Source organism: Grus americana, chromosome 8, assembly GCF_028858705.1.
Source record: "Grus americana isolate bGruAme1 chromosome 8, bGruAme1.mat, whole genome shotgun sequence".
In the NCBI taxonomy this organism is placed as follows: Eukaryota; Metazoa; Chordata; class Aves; order Gruiformes; family Gruidae; genus Grus; species Grus americana.
The window spans coordinates 3,364,248-3,377,121 of NC_072859.1; the positions used below are offsets into that span (position 1 = coordinate 3,364,248).

A 12,874-nucleotide genomic window follows, 5' to 3' on the forward strand; every position below is an offset into this window, starting at 1 on the left:
AAGCTGCAGGAGGGGAGATGGAGATGAGATGTGAGGCAGAACTTCTTCCCTGTGAGGGTGGTGAGGCCCTGGCACAGGTTGCCCAGAGAAGCTGTGGCTGCCCCTGGCTCCCTGGCAGTGTTCAAGGCCAGGTTGGATGGGGCTTTGGGCAACCTGGGCTGGTGGAGGGTGTCCCTGCCCATGGCAGGGGGTGGGACTGGATGGGCTTTGAGGTCCCTTCCCACCCAAACCAGTGTGGGATTCTGTGATTAAGACACAGCTGAATGTCATGTATTGTGTAAATAAGCACCATCTAAACAAGTAATTTTTGTTTGTTTTGTCACTTTGTTTCAAAAAGTGAAAAATATCCTGTAGCATATTGACTAAGACAAAGCCAGCTAAAGAGGACAACTGATTGCTCTTTAGTTTACACATATTGGATTCACAGGTTAATTAATTGTTTCCTGAGTTTTCTTGCATAGATACACACATAAATGTTGTACCCTGCTTAATTCTGAATTGTACATTAATACTTTGTCTGATTAGATGTAAACTGATGTCCTTTCATCAAACAGCAAGTCAATAACTAACTTTTCTGGAGTGTAATGCAATTCTATTTACCTTTTAATTTGGTTTTGGTTTGGTTGTTTGGGGTTTTTTACTCCTATTCATTCATGCTTTTGTAATAAAATCATTGATTCGAAGGGGCTTAAAGGTTTTTCTTCTGCTTAACATAGGGTTTGCTATGTACTTGTAACTTCTGACACATTTGCTTGACCTGATATTAAAAGCATTGAGATAGAACAGGCGCCCATGGGAGGGCACTCAGAGAGTTCGCTGATTAGCAAAAGTTGAATCGACTTTATTTGAGTTATCTCTAATGGGCTTGCAGAATTGCTAAAGTATTGTACAGTCTTGCCCTTGTGAGATGTCTGACTGGAAGGAAAGAAACGTAAATTGTTTATATAAGATTCCCTAAAAATACCAAATATTTCAGAACGATCAAAATTGAGTACTCAAAGTATTTCCAGATTTTCTTTAGTGAGGAGAAGGACCAAAGCCAGCACCAGCTATAAAGCAGCTAAAGTGCACACATTTCTTTTGGGTATGTCATATCAAATCCACGTCTGACACATCTTACTCTCAGATGGGCAGCTTGCATCAATGTGAGACTTAATCTGACTGGAAAGAGAATTATCCAGTTCAGGTGAATCTTCTGGCGTTTTACTCAAAAACTGCGTGTTCATAATTTTTGGTCAGTTTGAGCTTTCTTATAAAAAATATAGTCACTATGTACTAAAAGGTTAAATAAAATGCCTTTGTTTAGAGTGCTGCTGATGACTCGGAGGCAAAGAGCAATGAACTGACGGGAGCAGTAGAAGAGCTGCACAAGCTCCTGAAGGAAGCAGGTGAAGGTAAGCTGTCAGTGAGAAACAACAAATGGAACCGAGCAGTTTTAACTCTTTTGTAACTGCCTTGATGCGTTGAAAAATGGATATGGAGCTGTTATGAAAAACAGATATTGAGTGGTTATGAAAGCAACTTCATTAGACTTGTGGGATGGTGGAAACGTCAGTCACTTTCTAACAAAAATTTTACCTGACTAGTTGAATGTACTTGGAGGTGGGGGGGGAGAACTATTTTCGAATATACCTGGAATTTTACTTTGGATTTTGATCAGAGGATCTAATTTTGCAAGCTACGTCTTCCATTATGGTTTCTCGGTTTAGATTCCTTTTCACTGATAGAAAGACTGTTCATATTTTAGCCCTCTTCTAAGCAAGGGTGACAGGCAGCAGTTCATGCTTCTGTCATGCTACTGAGTTTTCTTCTCCGCATGAGCTTCTGCAGATCATACAAAGTTAAAGTAAAATTTAAGGTACATATGCAAATTTTTATCTTTTTTAAAAGAAAAAAATAAAACCAACTGCAACACAGCAAACTGCTTGTCTGATTTAATTTTAGCTAATAAAGCAACCCAGGAGCATTTGACTGAGGTGGAAGAGTCAAAAGCTGTAATGGAAAAAGAACTCAAAGAGAAAATCAGTAAACTGGAAAAGGAGCTGGAGAATGCTAATGATTTACTGTCCGCTACAAAGCGCAAAGGTAGGGATAGCACTGGCAACTAAAATATGTAAAGCCTCTGGCTTTCTATCGTCTTGCATGAAAATACTATGCCGAATTTCTATAGGAAGTAAGCGCATTCATCTCAATTCATCTTTAGTAATTTCTAATCGTGAATTTTGGAAGACTTTTCATGTGTGTATGTATATGAAAATATATCCTTTTTTTCCCCCACCAGAAAATGCATTTCTGTAGAAATGGTTTTTGAAGTTCTTCTGTTAATGTGACTTACCTTTCAAAGAAAAGAGAGAGGAAACACTTCCTTGAGGCTGAATCGTCATGCTTTTAATGGTTGTGTGGAGAGGGGAGAGGAGACTGAGGATGATAAACTGTCTTATTTTCCTCTTTTTAAAAAAAAAGCAACAGAAAACAAACCTGTCTTTAAATTTCTATTTAACATTAAATCTTGCTCAGTATTCACTGTTCTAGTTCTACCTTTTTCGTCAAAAACAATAGTTTGTTTCCTACATAGAAGTAATTTCTAAAGGAAAGAGAGAGCAGAGCAGGTGGAATAGAGGCATGAGGTCTATTTGCTATCTCCCTGTGTTAATTTAATGCAAGTAAACAAGCGCTTTGCCACTGTAAACCTCCTGCAGTTTGCTAAGAAATCCGATGATAAGCTTTGCTCCAGCTATTTCAATTGCTTATGTTCAGAAATGACCTAAATTTTAAGAGTCTAGTAGCAAAAGCTTTCCAGCATTTCAAATTAAACTTGTCAGAGACCTTGATAACATATGACATGGAATATTGTATATAAAACCAGTTACTTGCATGTGTATCTGTATAATATAATTACAGAACGCTCTTAAACCAGTAATTTTAAGGACTTAAAATGGTAATTAAAAATACAGTATTTATAAAGTACAAAGATGTGTGAAGACAGACATTCTTTATATGAATAAAGAATATTTATGATGGGAATTATTGCCGTTTTTAACGCATAATTGGTGGGATTGTGTCTTCAGGAGCCATACTGTCTGAGGAGGAACTGGCAGCTATGTCTCCCACTGCTGCAGCAGTAGCCAAAGTAGTGAAGCCTGGAATGAAATTAACTGAGGTAAGGAAGAAGAAACTCCAATTTCAAGGCCCTTGAAATGCCAACAGAAATACAGTAATAATACAAGGGGGCAGACTTCATTCGCTGTTTCAGACTTGGTGTAAGGCCTGACTGAAGTCAATGAAATTTTGTCGTGTATTTGAGGCAGACTTTGCTAGCTAAGTTATTAGGATTTTTCTCAACATGCCTTCCAGTTTTTCTTTAGTGGGTGAAAATATTTGTAGAGTCTTTTGGTTCTTTTTCTGAAATATAGTGGTTTGTGGGGGTTTTTTGTGCACATAAACTTTCTTTCTGCATGCATTTTTGGCAGGAGCTTTTCTTTTTGCTTTCTTTTGCTTATTTACATAAACTTTTAATCTGTACTGCTGCTCATTTGGCTTATACGTGCAGAAAAAATTAACATAATGATAGGTTGTACATATTCTAGGTGGGGGTTTTTTACACCTCTATTCTTGCAATTATTATTTTTATTTTGTTTGTTATTGGTGATTCTGTTCAGCCATTAAATTACTTTCTTCTATGCTTGCTGCTTTCTTTTGTGGTACTAGTTCTGATATTTCAGTTGTCTGAAACTTGCTTAACATTTGTCCATTTTACATTGAATTTTTTTATTGCGTACAGTTGCACTATAAAAATTTGCCAATTTTAAATCAATAGGGATAACTGCTTTGCCATGGTATGAGTCCTAAATCCACATTTATTTAAAAAGTCCAACTTGTTTCTCTGAATTAATTACAGTTGTATAAAATTATACTGTCCTAAGATATGAATTATGTAGTTATCTGGACAGAAGTATTTAAAAAAAAAAAAAAACAACCACCAAACCCCAAAAAATCTTTTGTTGCAGCTGTACAATGCGTATGTAGAAACTCAGGATCAGTTGCTTTTGGAAAAGCTGGAGAATAAGAGAATCAATAAATATTTGGATGAAATAGTGCAGGAAGTAGAAGCCAAAGCACCAATCTTAAAACGACAACGTGAAGAATTTGAGCGTTCCCAAAAAGCTGTTGCTAGTCTGTCTGCAAAGCTTGAACAAGCTATGAAGGTCAGTATAAAATAAAAGAATATGTAAAATTATGGAAATAAATGGATTTTTTTCATTCCTTAATCCTAATGACTGTTAGTAAATGTATAAAATGGATCTTTTAGCTTTTATTGTGGGAAAATATCTCTTGAACTTTAGCTTGTAAATTATTGGACTATACACAGTATTTTACAGAAACAATATTTTTCAGAGGTTTTTTAATAGGGAAGGCTTAAATGTGGTGCCTTACAATCTCTGATTTTCTGAGAGTGTCAGATTCTTTATAAACAAAGATTAGTGTTTGTCCAAAGAAATAAAATTGGACTTCGGTGCCCACTTTCCATTGATTTTAATACATACACTAATACAGCATGAAACAGTGTGGTTTTTGATTCCTAAATATATGGAGTTTAACCTTTGGAGTGTAACTTTAAAGAAATAAAGCACAGTTTGATTCACAAGGCCTGTCACTCTAAATTGCTGTCTCTGGAAAGCAACATGTCTGAGTTTAATTGCTATGTGTTTCTTAATGTTTGTATGCTTGCAGGAAATCCAACGATTGCAGGAGGATACTGATAAAGCCAATAAGCATGCCTCTCTGCTTGCAAGAGAAAACCAGAGGCTGGAAATACAAGTAAAAGACCTTGCACAGCAGGTAGAACAAATGTTGCTATGGTTAAGTGTACTATTTGCAATTTATTTATTAATATGGAGCTGTATTTCTGAAGTGTACTTGGAAGTTGTGTTCAGCCACAGCCATGTAGATTTTGGCTGTCATAAGAGCCTTAGTGATGTTAAAAGCTTCTCCTTAGGACAATGTGATATTTACGTTTCTGCTTACAAAATTAGAATAAGTTTAGCTGGGTAGGAGTAATGCGCTTTGGGATAGTACTGTTAAACATCTGACATGGAAAACTCAGATATGTAACTTCTGTGTTCATTTGATTGGAATGTCCTGTGATCCATTTGCAGAACTCAACACAGAATATCTATGTCTGATTTTGATGTGGTTTCCTTTTTGTCACACTGTTTTTTCTATAATGTAATTATCTTACAAGGATCTATTGATTGTAGTAGTATGTATGTTGTAGGAAAAACTTTACTTAATTTCCAAGTACTTTATTTCTAATGTATTGTTTTTCAGAGCGAACTGTTGAGTGTTTGCAAGTCTTACATTAGAATGTTCTCTTTCAGATTCATGTGCTTTTAATGGAACTTGAAGAAGCTAGAGGCAATCACGTGATTCGTGATGAAGAAGTGAGCTCTGCTGACATCAGTAGCTCTTCTGAAGTGATATCTCAACATCTAGTCTCTTACAGAAATATTGAAGAACTTCAGCAGCAGAATCAGCGTCTCTTGGTGGCTCTTCGGGAGCTGGGAGAGGCTAGAGAAAAAGAGGAGCAAGAAACGACATCATCTAAGTAAGTTACTTGTTCTTCTTAGTAAACTGTTTGTACTAAGTAGCAACAGTGATTTATTCAAACACTCTTCAGTTTTTAGCTTCTGATTGCTAGTAATTGTGCGCATATGGATACATAAGTGCACATACACTCATGAGCAGCTATGTAATTCATAAAGGCAAATTGTTAGTAAGCAACATTGTCTTCAGGTTTTAGATTAAAATGGCTTTATAGCTATATATCTTGTAATTTCTTTTCATCATTTTTTTACTCAGCTAATGTAAATAATATCTTCCAAAAAATTCTTCCTAAACAAACTTCCTCAATCCAGAGTTGCCCAGAGGTATCAGAGCACACACTGAAATGTTAGCCTTTTCTAATCAGAATAGATTTCTGTGAAAATTTTTTCAAACTTGTGACATTCAGTAAAAAGTAATTGTCAGTCTTCTAGTGAATGTGATTTCACACAACAGACCTGTGTTTTGAAAAAGAAAGATTAAGTTTTCATTCTCATTAGCTGAACAAAACATTGAATATGTGCATATCTAATTCACTAGCTGTAAAGCCCGCAGATAATGTAATTCCATATTAAAAGTTCTTAGTCTGATTCTCTGTTCGTGCTACTGTCTTTTGTTTGAAGTTATTCACACGAATAGAATTACCTCTCTCCTGCCTTTTCATGGAAGAGGCCTACTTTCTTTGTCTTTACAAAATGGCAAGCCCAAAGACGTATTTTCCTGTAAGTTTGCTCAAAAATCTCAGTGTTGCTTAACTGTCAAAGATGCAATAAACGTATACTAAAAGACTTGTGACAAAATGTAAGGGTTGTGTCACCTTGGTATGCCTCGCTGTGTGTGTTACTGAAAACAGCTGCTGTTGGTTTCAGAATTTCTGAGCTTCAGAGTCAGCTTGAGGAAGCTCTCAATGAGCTAGAAAAACTGCGTGAATCGCGTCATCATCAGCTGCAGCTCGTGGAGTCTATAGTTCGTCAGCGTGATATGTTCCGCATATTGTTGGCACAGACCACAGGAGCAATCATTCCTTTGCAAGGTGAGCTTCATATTTCTGTGCCATTGAAAAATAATGAAATTGTTGTTTGTTAGGAGCTTTAAGTAACAGTGCTGTAATGATACCAGTAACTTCTGTTGCTCTGATATTCAACTTTTACCCTTACTCACTGGAAAACCTGTGAATTTGGATTTAGACACGTGATCCCACTTTCACTGTGTAGTAGCTTGCTACATAATGACTGCTGTGTAGGGGTGACTACATGTGTTCTAGTAGCAAACTGTGGGCATAAAGAATGGACAATCATTCACTTGCTCAGGAGAGCCCAAGACTTTCCTAGCAATACAGTATTGTTCTTGGCCCTATTTCAGTATGGTTAGATGATCTTCTGCTTTGGCAAGCAGTCATTCAGTTGTTGCCTTTAAAATTCCCTTTATCTTTTTTAAAGCTTCAGGTATATTACCAGAGGAGATTTCTCTTACATCTACTCCAAAGCGCCCAAGTTTACCTCAAGCCATGTCAACTCCTGCTCCGGTGTCAATGACTGAGTCAGTGGAGACTGTGGAGGCTAAGGCTGCACTTAAGCAGGTATATTTTTCAATAAACACTGTAGAAAGCCATCACTATTTCTTTTTACTTTTGTAAGCGCTTGAATGTCTGTTCTTTGCTGTAGTTACAGGAAGTTTTTGAGAACTATAAAAAAGAAAAGGCAGAGAATGACAAGCTGCTGAACGAACAAAATGAAAAGCTTCAGGAGCAGGTCACAGACTTGAGGTCACAAAATGCAAAGATATCCACACAGCTGGAGTTCGCCTCCAAACGGTAAATCAGCTATTTAATTCTGTTGCCTTATGTATGTGTTCTCTGTCAGTGGTATCACGTTGACTGCTTGATATTGTTTGCTCCAGAAGAGTTGTCAATTCAACATTAACATTGTCTATTCTGTTAAAGAACACAGAGGAAGTAGCGAAGGTGAGATCAAGAATATACCTTCTAGTTGAGTGAGCCACATGTGTGAGAACTGGCGCACAGGAACATGAAACATATAGCTGTGTACATATACCTCTTGCAATTAAACAATTTACTGTGGCAAACATATACTTTGCTTTGTTGTTCCACGTGAAGTTATGAAATGCTACAGGATAACGTTGAAGGCTATCGTCGAGAAATAACATCTCTGCATGAAAGAACCCAGAAACTCACAGCAACAACTCAGAAGCAAGAGCAGATAATTAACACAATGACTCAAGACCTCAGGGGAGCTAATGAAAAACTGGCAGTGGCAGAGGTTAGTAATACAGTGTATTGTATTCACAGATACTCCAGGTATAGCACGAGGGGTTTTCTCATGATTATCTTGAAAGCTTTTTTAAAAATAGAATTAACTGATCATTAAAAATAATATTGTCCAAACTAAAATTAATGGGCAGATTTGGGATTGATAACAGAGTTCTTGCTATTATTTGCTGTCTTAAAGGTGAGAGCAGAAAACTTAAAAAAAGAGAAAGATATCCTGAAGATGTCAGATGTGCGTTTGACTCAGCAACGTGAGTCTTTATTAGTTGAACAAAGAGGACAGAACTTGCTGCTTACTAATTTGCGAACTATTCAGGTATGTGTTATTATTCTTATGTCCACTGCTGGTCTGTCTTTCAGAGTTTTCAATAAATACCCATCGAAATCAACTTCAGCAGTCATGGGATTGGGTCTTAAAGTGGATTTTTTTTTTTTCCCTATTACAAAATGATATTGAACATAAAATACTCAAGGAAGTTGTTTAAGCAAGTATGTTATTCCTGTCCTGAATTATGATGCTCTGTTGTTTACCTGGGCAAGATCCTGAGAATTTTGAGTTGATGAGAAGGATTTTCACAATAAAATGGAAACAAAACACATGAGACAAAGTGAAAGGAAAAAATCTATATGTTAATTTTTATGATAGCAAAATTTACCAGTGCCTGCTTTGGTACTTTATTTTCCTGTTGTTTTAAGGTGTACTTACTTTTATATCTTCTATATCTTCTATAATAAGGTATATTGATTCTTAGAGTATAAATATTTAAGGTCGCACATTTTGTCATGTGACTGAATTCTGTTTCTGTAGTAGGTCTTTTGGGGGGGTTTTAATCCCTGGAATTAGAAGATTTTCTTCTAATAATACTTATTGTAGTGATATTATTAAAAAAATCTTTCAAAACTAAGTCATACATTGGAAGTGCTACTTCTTTTTTCATCATTTTCTGTACCTACCTATTACTGCTTGTTCCCTGCAGTAATTATTTTGTGGATGGGAGAAGTGTTGTGACAACTTTGTATGAAGTGCTGGTGTAATTCAGAAGAAAACTATTGAAGTGTATTGTAAGCATCATGCATTATGCTCTTTTATCAGGGAATACTGGAGAGGTCTGAGACAGAAACAAAGCAAAGACTCAATAATCAGATCGAAAAGCTAGAGCGTGAGATATCTCAGCTGAAGAAGAAACTAGAAAATGAGGTGGAACAAAGACATTCCCTTACCAAAAATCAAGAGGTGAGTATAATTATAAATATGCTAAACTGGTTTTAGTGAAAGCAAAGCCACAGTTGCACGGCTTCTGCCAGCTCACAGTGCATTGGTTTTCATATGTGGAATTTATAACCGTGTTTGGTCTTAATGCTGTTTGTGAATAATTACAAGTTGAAGAACCTTGTGTTTTCAGGTTCATATCCTGGATCTTAAGAGGCAACTCGAAACTGAGACAAACCGTCACATTAACACAAAGGAACTTTTAAAGAACGCCCAGAAAGAAACTGTGATGTTGAAACAGCAGCTTAACAATACGGAGGCTCAGCTAGCATCTCAGTCATCACAGAGGGCTCTAGGGAAAGGTAAGATGTTTTTCTACATTGAATTTCTCTTTATGTTAAACGTTGCTGCCAACAGAGTGATAAGATTGATAATTCATAATAACTTAGAATTAGGAGGACAGTACACTAAATAATAAACCTCTTCATTATTACAATCACATTCAAACAAATGATAACCAGGATGATTTGTTAAAGTAAATTTAATGTCCAAGCAGTCTTTGACAAAGGGGAAAAATAAAGCAGAAGTTAATAAAGGATCCCTTTTATTTTTATTCAAAAGAACTTAAGTCTGTTATTTTTTTTTAAATAGCCTATTTTTTTTGTCTGAATCAACAATGTTTATTGTAAGCTGCTATTTGGGTTAGGGCTGACAATTTCATTTAGGGAAGCTTTGTGAGAGTGATTGTTTTTTCCATTTTGTTATCCTAAAAAGACTTCAGTTTTCAACAGAACAGTGATTTAAAAAATGAGTTAAGCTTCATTGGTTAATGAATGTGGTTTTAATATTGTAGGTCAGCCTAGTACAAATGAAGACGTGGATGATCTTGTAAGTCGACTAAGACAAGCTGACGAGCAAGTTAATGACCTGAGAGAGAGACTCAAGACTAGTTCTAGTAATGTGGAACAGTACAGGGCCATGGTTCTTAGTCTAGAGGAATCCCTTAATAAGGAAAAACAAGTAAGTAGTCACCATTGTTTATTAGAGCAAAAACAAACAAAATTAAAGATGTTGGGGGTTTTTTGTGCTACAGTCCAGTCTGTAGGATTATGGGAGGAGTTACAAAAAAACCTGAAGTTGGTTTAGAAGGCATTAGAATATAATGTAGTGAGACCATACTTTAAACAAATTTTATTAAAAACACTTAATCATGGAAATATTAAACCTTTTTGCAGCGTATTTTTAAAATGTCGAATGGTAAATTTGACTCAAAGCTGTACTCTGCCTATGTCTTCCTTTGAAAGAGGGGAATTGATTTAAAAAAAACTTCCTTATAACCCTGTGATCAATGATTAAAAATATTAATTAGCTCTTAATCAGAAGCAGTTGAATTCACACCTTCTGTATCAGTAAGGTCTTCAGTGATGCAAGAGAACACTCTGTGTGGTTCTCTTACTGTAAAAACTTCGTTGTGGCTTGGTGTGCTTTAACAGTATTGCAGACTTCACTGCATGATAAAAAGATATGCTGGCTGCTGCAATCTTGAGTGCAGTCACCTAAAACTGTTCTTAGATGGACTTCACAAGGTATTGCAGCTTTGAAGGGAAATTAAAAAAAAATTTAAACATCAGTGCTATTTGTGATTTACCACATTTTCAGTGTTCTAAATGAGGTGCTCAGAATATCTATTCTGGCTCTAAATTGTTAATAAAATACTGGTTTCGCATCAGAATACCATATTTAAAGGGAAAAAAAATTGATCTTTTATGATGGATTTTAATGAAGGTGACAGAGGAAGTTCGTGCAACAGTTGAAGCTCGGCTGAAGGAATCTTCAGAGTATCAAGCACAGCTGGAAAAGAAGCTGATGGAGTCAGAGAAAGAAAAGCAAGAACTGCAAGAGGAGAAACGTAAGGCTGTGGAGAGTATGGAACAACAGGTATGTGCTGAATGCCCCCTCCCTTAAACTCCCTTGCAGAGAGTCCACAAGAATGTGCTTTTATAGAATTCCCTCAACTTCAGTTTGTTTTCACAGTGTAGTAGTGTCCAAAACTAAGTCTTTTAGCATGTACAAAAAGCTAACTAAATTTGAGAGGTTTCCAAACATGAGTAGTACATTAACTCTGGCACTTTGTTAGGGTGACTGTGTATTTAAAGCCATCCCTATCTTCCTGAACTTTGGGCGCTGTTTGCAGAAAAACAAGAGTAAAAGCCTTTGAGAAAGGTTTTTTGGAAAACCCTTTTTGGAACATGAGCCGAAACCAAATTTGTAGTATGTGTGTATTTTAAAACCAGAGTGGTCTATGCTCTTATTTGTCTGGTTTATATTTGGGCTCTTAATGAGGTTGAAAGAAACCAGATGACTGCAACTAGAATTACTGCAGGCCTGGCTCTGAAAGAACAGTAATACGTTTTTACCAGGAAGAACTCTGTGTATTAATAAGTCAAAATCTTGGAATAATTTCTCTTTAGATTAAAATGAGTATTTTTTTAAAAAATACAATAAAATTACCACCTTTGCTTCTACATTATTCATGATGTCTGCATTCAGAGCCTTGCTGTGTTCAGTACTCTGTGATTTGCCATTCAGTCTTGGTTTTGTTCTTGGTTTTTTTGTTGTTCCCTCCCTCCCCATCTCTATAGCTATCAGAACTAAAGAAGAGTCTGTCAACCGTGCAATCAGAAGTTCAGGAAGCTCTTCAGAGAGCCAGCACAGCTCTGAATAATGAACAGCAAGCCAGACGTGACTGCCAGGAGCAAGTATGTTTGTAGTATTTGCCTATTTTAGCCAGAGGTAGTAAACTTAATGTTAGTTTTACATTATTTTTCAGTTGAACTCAAAATGCTTTTTAAAGGTCTCTGCTGATCAGAGATTTCTGGAGGCAAGAAAAGGGCTGTAAGAGCACTTTGTCCATTTTGTGAATAGCTGCTTATGTACTGCTTCATTCTTTTACCTGATCAAACATTGTGGTAATATCAATTAAACTGACTGAATATAAAGGTCTGTTTCTTTATGTAAAAAAAAAAAAAAAAAAAAAAAATTGATCAGAGGAATTGATTTAGCAGCACCTGATAAGATTGTCTTTTTACCACCTGTTATTTAAAGGGAATCTACTTTTCTGCAGGTGATAATTCCAGCAACACTGACTGGTGTAAAGGGTGTAGAAAAGCTTTTGGCTGTTGTTTAATCCAACCCAAAATTTAGTAGACAGGCATTTCCAATTTTTTCAGCTACTACTATGACCATAGTCTGCCCTTAGCTTTTTTAACCTCATGCAGCAAGTATCTTTGCCCTTTCACATGTAGAAGTAACCATTGGATGTTCTTAGACCAAGACCTGCCCGTTATCCGTGCAGCATCTACAGCAAGAGATTTGATTGTAGAGTAACTGTAAAGAGTGCATCCTCCTTCTAGCTACTCAAAGAAAATTATTTAGAATGATTGTACATACCAAAGATGTAACGTTTAAGGTAACAATCTTTTTGGTTTTGGGTTTGTTTTTTTTTCCTGCAGGCAAAGATGGCTTCTGAAGCTCAAAATAAATATGAAAGGGAATTAATGCTCCATGCTGCCGATGTTGAAGCATTACAGGCTATTAAAGAACAAGTTGCCAAGAATACAGCAGTAAGGCAGCAGCTAGAGGAAGCTGCTCGGAAAGCTGAGTCTGAATTGTTGGAGTGCAGAGCCTCCTGGGAAGAGAGAGAGAGAATGATCAAGGTATGATTGTTTTTATGGTTTCAGTGGGGTTTTTTCAGTTACCAGCCTTCACAGAATTCA

At 36.4% G+C, this 12,874-nt stretch overlaps 1 protein-coding gene across 3 annotated transcripts in view; it reads left to right on the forward strand.

Moving 5' to 3' along the window:
* TPR (translocated promoter region, nuclear basket protein) overlaps nucleotides 1-12,874 on the forward strand; it is a 42,552-nt gene that overhangs the window by 7,104 nt on the left and 22,574 nt on the right. For all 3 annotated transcript variants that reach the window (XM_054834122.1, XM_054834123.1, XM_054834124.1), the window contains exons 9-25: nucleotides 1,307-1,394; nucleotides 1,945-2,085; nucleotides 3,069-3,160; nucleotides 4,008-4,205; nucleotides 4,732-4,839; nucleotides 5,379-5,605; nucleotides 6,471-6,634; nucleotides 7,041-7,180; nucleotides 7,266-7,414; nucleotides 7,718-7,880; nucleotides 8,070-8,204; nucleotides 8,982-9,122; nucleotides 9,292-9,460; nucleotides 9,952-10,118; nucleotides 10,884-11,036; nucleotides 11,741-11,857; nucleotides 12,611-12,814. In XM_054834122.1, coding sequence (XP_054690097.1) covers nucleotides 1,307-1,394; nucleotides 1,945-2,085; nucleotides 3,069-3,160; nucleotides 4,008-4,205; nucleotides 4,732-4,839; nucleotides 5,379-5,605; nucleotides 6,471-6,634; nucleotides 7,041-7,180; nucleotides 7,266-7,414; nucleotides 7,718-7,880; nucleotides 8,070-8,204; nucleotides 8,982-9,122; nucleotides 9,292-9,460; nucleotides 9,952-10,118; nucleotides 10,884-11,036; nucleotides 11,741-11,857; nucleotides 12,611-12,814 — 2,556 coding nt within the window. The remainder of the gene's footprint in view (nucleotides 1-1,306; nucleotides 1,395-1,944; nucleotides 2,086-3,068; nucleotides 3,161-4,007; nucleotides 4,206-4,731; nucleotides 4,840-5,378; nucleotides 5,606-6,470; nucleotides 6,635-7,040; nucleotides 7,181-7,265; nucleotides 7,415-7,717; nucleotides 7,881-8,069; nucleotides 8,205-8,981; nucleotides 9,123-9,291; nucleotides 9,461-9,951; nucleotides 10,119-10,883; nucleotides 11,037-11,740; nucleotides 11,858-12,610; nucleotides 12,815-12,874) is intronic.